This window comes from Dreissena polymorpha, chromosome 5 (assembly GCF_020536995.1).
Source record: "Dreissena polymorpha isolate Duluth1 chromosome 5, UMN_Dpol_1.0, whole genome shotgun sequence".
Classification (NCBI taxonomy): domain Eukaryota; kingdom Metazoa; phylum Mollusca; class Bivalvia; order Myida; family Dreissenidae; genus Dreissena; species Dreissena polymorpha.
This window is the reverse complement of record NC_068359.1, coordinates 32,900,874-32,911,696: the sequence shown is the minus strand read 5'-3', so window position 1 is coordinate 32,911,696 and position 10,823 is coordinate 32,900,874. Positions and strand designations below refer to the sequence as shown.

The 10,823-nt window shown below is 34.2% G+C and overlaps 1 protein-coding gene across 2 annotated transcripts; it reads left to right on the top strand.

Moving 5' to 3' along the window:
• The first annotated feature begins 3,599 nt into the window (after nucleotides 1-3,599).
• On the top strand, nucleotides 3,600-9,645 carry LOC127832620 (uncharacterized). Of its 2 annotated transcripts, none has more exons than XM_052358157.1 (4): nucleotides 3,600-3,942; nucleotides 8,627-8,788; nucleotides 8,929-9,086; nucleotides 9,364-9,645. In XM_052358157.1, the coding sequence occupies exons 1-4, from the start codon at nucleotides 3,864-3,866 to the stop codon at nucleotides 9,472-9,474; spliced, it is 510 nt and encodes a 169-aa protein (XP_052214117.1). In that variant the 5' UTR covers nucleotides 3,600-3,863; the 3' UTR covers nucleotides 9,475-9,645. The 2 variants fall into 2 exon arrangements, with proteins under 2 accessions (XP_052214117.1, XP_052214116.1); XM_052358156.1 differs by having other exon boundaries at nucleotides 3,614-3,942; nucleotides 9,322-9,645.
• The last annotated feature ends 1,178 nt before the right edge of the window (nucleotides 9,646-10,823 follow it).

The window sequence follows — 10,823 nt, the reverse complement described above, 5'->3', positions numbered from 1 at the left end:
TTCGTAGTTTCACAAAATTTAACGACAAAAACAGAACTCTCCAAATTATTCAATCGTTTCGCGTCGCAACGCTTTATAATTTTTAGGTTTTAAAATCGTCAAAAGATGCATATAATGGCTATATTAGACCATGGTTGATGTTCAGTATTACTGTTTCCTCACAAATATCATAACTAAAACGAAAATTTGCGAATCTGAAACAACTTTTTTCAATTTTGTCAATTTACCAAAGCGTGAAAAGATCCCTTTAACTTATTGCAACTATGTAACTTGGCATACGTATGGTTCACACATCACATCCTTAATCCTCATTATTTTGAATAAAGAATACCAGAATTATAATAGTAACCGTCATAAAACGTGCCAGCTGTATCTTAATTAATTCACGGGTTACACAACCTTGCAATAAATAAGTTCCATTAATATATAATATATATAGTTGAACATTCCTCAAATGAGAGCGACAAACTTAAAACAAAAATAAACACACTTGAACTAATATATTTTCAGATAATACTCTTTCACTGATAATGAGAAATCCATACGGACTTGGAAGAATACGTGTATTAAAGTGATTTAATCTCGAAAGAACCTCGAGTGCATCGTCCTTTCTTATGGATGAATCTCGACTGGGTCTAAAGTGGATTACTTCCGATGGCTACATGTTAATGCTTTACGGTTAAAACACTTTAGGGAAACAAATAAATTATTCATATATCCGTATTAGTATTTGTATAAGTTTATGTTCATAAGTATTTTAAAAAGAATCGTTTGCGCAATCACCAACGCGTGTTGTGGACACTTATTGCAAATAAATGTTCATTCTGTAACATTACATGGCGCTTGCACTAACGAATATTTTATTATTGTTTTCCATAACATATGTAATTTCATTTTAAGAATGTAACGACGAATAACACAATTCCATATATTTTACATAACATGTACTTCTTAATGTAAACGTGGGTAGCTTATGGATTGTTCAGTGCATAAACAGAAACTACATTATGTACATTTTGTTTATGTACATCTTTTCTGAAATAAGTATGTGTGATACAAATGCATGGCTGATCTATTGTCCAATCTATAACAAAACATTTGTAAGTTTTTTCCCCCCAAACATCACAAAGCGGAGAGTGTCTGATTCAGACTTGTGCTAACTGGGTCCTTGCAAAAAAAAGGAATTCGCCTTCGTCACGGACGGACACCGGTTTAGGTGTTTATAATGTTATATGTATCTGCAAACGGCCAATACTTGGGTTTGTATTTTGAGTAAAATATCATTCACATCTGTATCGGTAAAATAGTGTTTGCATACTCAGCTATTTTGAATTTAATACAACACAAATGACGAAATGCATTAATACTCGTTTATAATATGATACAGTTTATGTAAATCTAACAAAATGTGTAAGAAGTTCAAATGACAAATTTTCTTTAAATAAAGTCGACTGTCAGACATGTTTCATGTTATCGGGATCAAACCAGGTGTAACTACTTGTCCCAATGTAGTGTAATAGAAATACCGTCATTATTGAACAATCCCCTTAAAGGGACTGTCCAGCAGATTTTGGCATGTAATAAAGCTTGTCATTAACTGCTTAACATGCTTTATATTGATAAATTTAAACACTTGAACTAAAAATCTCCAGTAAAAAAATAAGAATACAAATTACAAAAAGAAGAAAAAACGTGAACCTCCACAGGGCTCGAACCACTGACCCCTAGAGTCATGGAGTTATTGAGTAAAATGTATCCCGATTTTACCACTCGACTATCCACGCTCACGACTAATGCAGAGGTATTTTTTAGCGATATAAGCAATCTTTGTAGTTCCCCAAAATATCGATTCGCGTCGAATGACGCTTTTGACTGTTGGACAGTCCCTTTAAAGCGAAGGTCTCTTTGTTCAAATTCTATATTATAAATAAAGGAAAAAAAATCGTGTTTGATAATACGAAAGATACCCCCAATAAAATCTTCAAAACATACATATGTAAGCAATAGAGCAAACTATCAGGGAAAGATGTTGATACATAAAATGTTACTGGTGTTACTATTGCATATTTCATATTAAACAATCTGAATTCCATATATTAAGAGAATAACCTGATGTGGAAACACTATTGTAGTGTAATTAAACGTAGTGAAACAAACAATCTTGTCGTTAAAAGAAACAATCCATCTCTACACACCGGAGGCTCACGATTATTTTGACGCGAACCAGGCCCCCTATCTCATTTCGACTTTGACCGAACGATCGTAGTTTTACGCACCTTTTTGACGATGCTGCAAAGCATCGTCTAAGTTATCATACCAGTGAAAAAATCTTCACAATGGCGACCTATGTAAAAGACCGAGCCAGTCCGATTGAGATAGCTCGATTTTTCTAAACGGCATACCTCGCTGATTATCATTGATAATGGTAAATATTAATAGAACAGCATATCCTGGGGAAACAGATTCAATAAGTGTATCAGAACGTTAATTTTAAATTATTAATTTTACATCCAATTTATTTATATGGACCAATGAAACAACTATATATTTTCTCTATTTTGTTTGATATTCGTTCTCGATTTTGTAAATAAATTGCGAATGAAAACATGTAAAATTAACTTTTTACGTGATCACACAACTAAAGAATGCGAACAATTTCGAACCTGCAAATTGTAAACGCTGCACTGCTATGATATACTAGTATATAGATAAAACAACATTTCTCTGCGTAATTGTCCGTCCCGCTAGCGCAGTGGTAAGGACGTTCGCTTTTTCACCTCTAAGACACCGGTTTGATTCCCGCTCCCGGCGCAATGTTATATTTTGTCTGTTTTTGCAGCTATCATTCAAAATTCGTCCCAACTTTCGTCAATCTAATCTTAATAGGTGGGAGTGCTGGACACACTCCGGGTCCCAACATTATGCAGCCTCAGCGTGGAGGTAACCCATTACCTTGGAAAAACACAAATACACACACTGGGTGCAGCCTAGGCGCGTATAGACTCAAACAAGGCAACAAACTCAAGTGCGGGCACAATCATTTTAAATTTACATATTGAATACGATATTCTAACAGAAATTACACAACCACCTAAGTGGACATACCATGTTTGATATTTCGTTCGATTGTTAGATTTCAGCATATACATGTATAAGGTCATATCGCTCTGATTAGTTAACTTATCCATATGTTCCTGGGCGAACTCGGATTGTCAAGTGCTCTTACGATTGAGCTCACCTGGTCCGGCTATGTGCTCATACCTACTTTCGAGAATCATCATGAAGGTATTGCCATACTTAATGAACAAGAATGTGACCCGCCTCCCAGTTTCGCTCAATGGTTCAAGTTACCCACGGGTACTACTTCCCCGTACCCCTAAACTTTTTTTCGTACCAAAAATTTTTCGTACCCATTTTTTTTTCGTACCAAATTTTTTTTCGTACCCAAAATTTTCGTACCAAATTTTTTTATCGTACCCAAATGTTCGTATCAACATACACAATTGTGGTGATATAGATAAACTTAAATTGAGGTTTTATATCCATCCTCTTCAAAAGCATCGTCACACCAGTACTTTTAGTACTTTGATTGGAATACGTTATCGTATGTTAACAATAGCCCAAACAAGTTATTTCCCCTATAAGTATGAAAGATACGAGCACTAAATAACAGTGTTACTGCGACTATATTGCGTTATTACTTTGATCGGACAACAAAACAAGTAAAATAATCGCGTGGATGTAGTGACTTGAATGATTTCAACCCGATAGGTTTTTCGGAAAACGATATTGGATGTTAACAACAGCCATAGATTGTCAAGCGAAAAAACAAAGACTCAAATAAAAAGGAAAACGGTTTCAAAATGATGTTAACAGTTATGTTGTGTATTTTAGGTGCCCGTGATTTCTGCGATATTTACACCAACGACACAGTCTGCTCAGGTTTGTAACGTGTCTTCATATAAGAGCTCAGTTATTCAAACATTGAACTGTCTAACATATTTATCTTATTGACCTACTAAATGGGATCTTTTCACAGATTGTGGCATGTATTGAAGTTTTTCTTTGAATGCTTTAAAGTGATTAATATAAACATCGGATCTAAAAAGTTCCAATTTAAGACTTAAAAAAAATGAAGAACGAAACAAAAGTAAACCACACATGGGCTTGAACCATTGATCCTTGGAGCAAAAGTCATTCGCTTATACCACTCGACCATCCGTACTGTTCTCAGGTGATTGTAATTTATACTTTAATAAGCAATCCTCATGTAACAAAATATAACGATAACAACAGAACTGATTACTCCCAAAATTATAAAATATTTCTGCGTTTGTAACGCTTAACGATTGTCAGGTTTTTTTATCATCAAAAGATGCATAAAATATATATTTGTAGAGCATGTATCAATGTACAAAAAATTAACTACAGCAGAAATGTGCAATTCTGAAACATTATTTTTACAATTTTGTCAATTAATCAGAACGTAAAAAGGTCCCTTTAAATAGAACAGTTTTAACTGAATTCAGTAAATGTTAGAGCAATAGGTTCTAGTAGCGTAACAATTTTTTAATTTAAACCCCATAAACCGAGCATCCATGCAATGACATACATTATACACGAAGTGTTATCGGTGATATGTAAATAAACGTCTAATGTGTGACATGTTACAAGTTATTGTTAATGTCAATTTATTAATGGGTTCAATTTTATGTTGAAGATAATTTTACAGATAAAAGTTAGATTACATACTCCTAAATGATAAATGATATGATTGAATATGATTTTCTCACGCCTCGATAGAAGTAAATAATAATCTTAAGCAATATATATCTCATGAGGGCAAATACATAACAAAATGAAGATACATTTCATTACAAAAATAGTCCGCTGCATCTTTTAGTTAAAAAATAAATCCGTATACATAGAATTTTAAGTGTACTTCGGAAATGAGGTGACATTCACACTACTTTCTTTTATTACTTTTTTAATTGCCCTTCTCTTTTTTTCTATCTCGTTCCCACGACATTCTTGCTCGAGGGAAAGACTTACTTACTCATGGGAACAAGTTAGCTACATCTTAGGAACGACTTATTAAGTCGAGAGAATGAGATATAAAAAGAGGAGTGCAAAACTCAATAAAACAGGTGTGCAATGAACAAAGAGTGGTGCAGAAATTAACGGAGGGTGCATTAAACAAAAGAGGAAAGAATTTTCTCTAACTCGAGGTTATGACTTACTTACTTGTTGGAACGATTTAGCTTTGTCGTGGAAAACAAACAACGTAGAGGAAACGAGATACAAAAAAGAAGAGTTCAAAATACAATGAAAGAGGAGTGCAATAAAAAAAAAATCGGTGAATAAATAAAAGTGGGGTGCATTAAAAGTAAGATGATCGAACGAGTTAGCTATGCCGTGGGAGCGACTTACTACATTGTATGTATGTCACCTAACACTCGTTTTTTTTGCAAATTGAATATTTAGGAATAATTCAACTTCAAAAATATTTATGAAGAAAAAAAATCCTATTAATTCACCATAATCTAGAAAAACAAGAGTTAGTGAACTAGGAGGAAGTTGTTATGCAATTTATCGATTTATCGGGTGCTGGTAAAAAAAACTCGCCGTGAAAGCTTTAATGTGTGTAAACTTGGCACAAAGTGGTCAAATGTCCAATAAAACTACAGGACAATAAAATTGACATAGTTGAGAACATCTAGAAATATTATAGGGTTGAGTTATATTTGTAATTAAGGCATCCGAATACATCTATTCAAGTTTCAGAATGGGTTTATTTACAAATAATAACAATGTCGCCGAAAATCAACCCTTTTTGAAAGCAAAAATCGGCATCTGTGTTTGTTTGTTGCTGAATTTTTTCATTTAAATTTATAATTGCATAAAACCTTTATTTCGCTTCCGAAGTGCGAAACATTTGAGAGATTGTGATACATGTATTTTGTCTTGCTAGACGGCTTTTGCATGGGCATTTAACAGACTATATCATATGGCGGAACAGGGAAAGAGCGGACGATATTTCTTGGCTTGGTTTGTTATCAGTAATTTTACTGGTGCAGTACCACTGCTCTTAATCCACCGCTCCTTTTAAATGGGCATTAAAAAGTCGATTAATAGCTTGGTGGTCTGGTCAATGCAGATGATTCAAATAACAATACAGTAACTAACAAGTGTTCGTAGTGATTCGATAGTTTATTTGTAATGTTTAAATATAAAAGTTGGTTTCTACATTAGTACGTAATGAATTAGTTAAACGCTTTTTACAAATATATCTCAACATGTAAAACTGCATATAAAGCACGGAAGGACGTGTTTGATTTTGAATAACTTCTTATATAAAATCGCTGCCACCACTACTAGTTCATCTACGACCCTCCATACCGCTGCAACCACTACTAGCTCGTCTCTGACCCTCCATACCGCTGCCACCACTACTAGCTCATTTACGACCCTCCATACCGCTGCTACCACTACTAGCTTTTCTACGACCATCCATACCGCTGCCACCAATAATAGCTCATATACGACCTTCTTACCGCTCCCACCGCTCCCACCACTACTAGCGGAGCAAGGCATCCGTTTAAGAGCATTACAGATAAATTATTTTAGAAACATAAGACAGTATTTAATGACATTTATTCTTGTTTATTGTTGAAGATTAAATGAAAACAATATTTAAAAATTATAAGAAGACTAAGCATGTTAGGTCCCGAAGGTGTTTTTAAGCATTCAGTTAAAACAGCTTTTAAAGGTTCCAGAATAATGATTTAACACAACCGCGCACTTTTTAACTCTTGAAAATGTCATCAAGATGATACCATTTTGTTTTTAACTCAAAAGTCTCCTTTTAGAAGTATTAAACTGTTATATCCAGGAAGTTTGAACATTTTAATAAGAGAAGCGGAATAAAGAAGTATTGTTTTGCATATTAAACCTGTAGAGATTTATTTACATTTGTGTGCCGATCAATTCACTTCTTTTAAAATAATCGTCAAGATACCCTCAACATATACCGGATTCATACACAGCACAAGTAATGGGTTTTCGGTTTTGTTGACAACATATGGACGCTGAAATTGTGTTTGTCAAGCCTCAAAAAAGTAAAATTTTAAGGGTAAATAGCTCATCTCCGAAAACTCGTCTCCAAAAGGCGTACAATACGAGGCAAGCATTTCATTATAACCTTTCGTAACAAATAAAACATATAAGTACACTTGCTTTATAAAATGTTTAGAATTTTTACCTTATTTCAAAATTAGCATTTAAACATTAATAAGGACGAAAAAAAATATTGGTATTAGATATACGGTTTACAACGTATTCGAATATTAAAACTTCGGGACGGCAATAAATGTAAACAAGATCTAAGCGTATTTTAAATCTAAATTGTATAGAACATATTCGATGCAAGTATTATGAGAAAACGCATGCAACACGTATTTACAGTGTGTTTGATTTTGTGTTTTGTTAGCATCAAAATACATTTAATATATAAACCTAATTGTATTTCAGACAGTCAACATCTATACATACAACCTTACGTTAAACATATCACAAAATATAACTTTCATCACTCTAACCTATTGACATCATTTGGAACTGTTTTCTCACTTGTTTATATAATCCTATCAACAATGCAATATGCGAGTCTGCTTGGCAGTCAAATTATCAAGTCCGCTGTAAATTATACGCTTTGGTGGGACTATGGATAAGCAAAAAAACAGCACCTTTTGCAAACACTAAAATAGGGTAAGCATCGATTTTTACATACGTCATCTGTGGTCGAAAACCATAAGCAGTGTATGTTGGTTTTTAGAGGCTAATAGTGGTACCAAATGTTCGTATTGATATGGTAATTAAAAACAAAAATAAGGAACATCTATTCGACTAGCAAAAAGACTTGCACAAAATTTTTATTTCTCGAATATAGGAATCTAAGTAACCATTTCTACTTCACGCCAATAAGAACAGTTAGTATAACAGAGTGGTCGTTAGCAGTAAAGTAAATAAACAAGCATTTAAACAATAATCCAACAATTTATCTCGAAATAAATTTAAAACACTACAATTGTACTTAAAATCCAGTATGATTTCGTAACGATTAAGTGTTGTTAAAACGATCTTAACAGAGTATCAATTACAAAAAAGAATAGTTATAACTTATATGAATGCACCTATTAATAAGATATTTAGGTTCTTAGTGGTACAGCTTAAATAATAAATCTAGGAATATCTTTCTTTTTTTAATATTTTTTTGAAAAATATTGTGTTATATGTGTACATTAAATGTACAGTGTTTGCATTTTATGTATAATCTTTACAGGCACTTGGTCCTGCATTAACTTTTAAACAAAATTATGGGCAGATTCCCAAAGACGGGTTATTGCAATTTAAGCTGTTGGTAACGGTAAAACCTCTAAATAGGTATTAAATAAAAAAAATCCTTAAACTAATTAGTTTACCATTGGTTATCTTTCTTGTTCAGTTGACTTATTTTGTTTAGCGATATATATATTTTTTTTGCATCTCCCTGAAAATAAATCATGCATTACCATCGACATTTGCATTGTGTATATGCTTATATTGATATATCTGACACACTATAAAGGAATAAGCAATTCTACTCACGGAGATTGGTCCACGAGTGTGAAGGATGGCGCGGTACGATGTGAACTGAAGTGTTCCGAGGGGTACGCACCAGACAAATGCAACGTTCTGATTGACAAGGGAAACGGCACGTGGGATCGAGACATCCCTAACTGTGTCAAAGGTTGGGAGTTTGTTTCTGTGAATGTTACATGTATAACGTACAACACTGTATCTCTCCATAGTCTGAATGTCAGTTAGGTTTGAACAAACTGCGTAAGTCTATATTAAAAGAGAGCACTTACTTTCTGATTTTTTTTACAGAACCTTGGACAAACGGGTACCCAGGAAAGGTTGTGATATCCCTGGTAACCGGAGTTGGACTTGCTATTGGACTTTTTATTGCCATTCACATTCTTCTCTATTATGTGGGTTTCACCCCACGTGGCGTCAGACGTAAATCCTGTTCTGCCTGTATACAGGTTTGTAATTTATGTAAGCTTCTTGTTATCATACATTCACCTCTTTAGGTAAACCTGTTTCTCCTTATGAAAAGCATTTTCTTTTAATACAATTATTAGCATTGAGACATTTAGCATTTAGACATCGATTACAAATGTACTTAGAATCTTTTGGAAATAATTGTCTTTTGATTGCATACAAAAATACATAGCATCGAACAATATATACTCTTACGGGTGTAACACATATTTACAGAGCCCTGACACAAAATCCGGAAGTGTGTTTGCGTGTTTACAGAGAGCAGGAGTCAAGGGATGTGCCTGGCCGGTAAATGTGACCGTGTTTATCGCAGCCATTGCGGCGACGTTAACTACATTATGTGGTTTCTTGGGAAACTATTGCACATGAGATCAATAACATAAATGATGAGTTGTGAACAACTAACGCCAAGCGTATGAAGTTCATTTATGAGACTTTTAAAATTGCACTTTAACAGTTATATCATTTACTGAAAAAATGACAGTTTTGTAAACACGTTTAAATGACGATTTCTGATAAATACAATATTTTCGTCGGTTAGTCGATTATGTTTTATAACATGTGTCATCGATAAATCGGATGGAATGTCTTTATAGGAGGTGGGCACTTTATATCAATAACTTTTAAAACTAGTAAATTGTAATTTGAAAATAACGTAAATTCGTGGATTGCTGACTTCGTAATAACATTGAAATAGCGTATGTCAGTCGGTGTGTTTATAACATGTATATGCGATATGTTTTGGGGGTTGGGGCTTAAATCGCATGAAGAGGTGGTGCGTCAAAAAGGTATATATCTTTTCGGAATGAATGACTACATTTGTGTACAATTTTTGAATTAAAATCATTAAAACAATAATAATTCTGTAAGGTGGGAAGCTCCTATAAAGCAAAAGCATATTAATTTTATTTAATAATTTATTTAATATTTTAATATTGGTGATGTGTAACCTTCAGCGGATGTTGACATTTTTCAGCGTCGCTAAATTATAATTTTAAACTAGTGAATAAAGTGATTATTGGATCGAAACAAAGACAAATAATATGAAGAACAGCACTGGCGTCCAGTCATTTAAGCTGTGAGTTAGTGATCGCGTGAACTTATGAAATACAGACTTGATTTTGCTCTGTACCGCCAGTAGAAGGGTTATGGCCCCAAAAACGTCACGCATGAATGAGCAGCAGATTAGTGTAGTCGTGCATTGTATTTATTAATCCCCACAGCCGTTGGCAAATAACAATGACTACTAACGGTATCAGCAACCAAGCGTAACACCGTGATTCAGATTAAACATCTTTAAAAACAGTGCAAATGAATATCGCGGATCAATACGAAAGCATGTCACTCACGGGGGATAACCTGTGCTTTACGACACTGAATCCTGTGCAAAGTTACCCGTCCTCACCAGAAATTCAATGCGGACAAACAAGACAATCTAGTCAAAACTTTGAAGAAAGTTCGCAATCACTCATATCGCAGATCCTTGGATCATCCTTTCAAGTTGACGACGTCGTCTTTGATCGCCTTAACAATAAACTCTTTGGTTTGGTGAAAGACGCATACATATCTAAACTACTAGACCTGTCAGACAACAACGACACCACTGTCCGACCGGAAGTCTTAAGGAACGCCGCGGAGCTAACCGCTTGAAAAAGAACGCCGAAAGCTGCTACCTACTTCAGCAGTTCCTTGATGGAAATGTTACTATCGTCGACGAT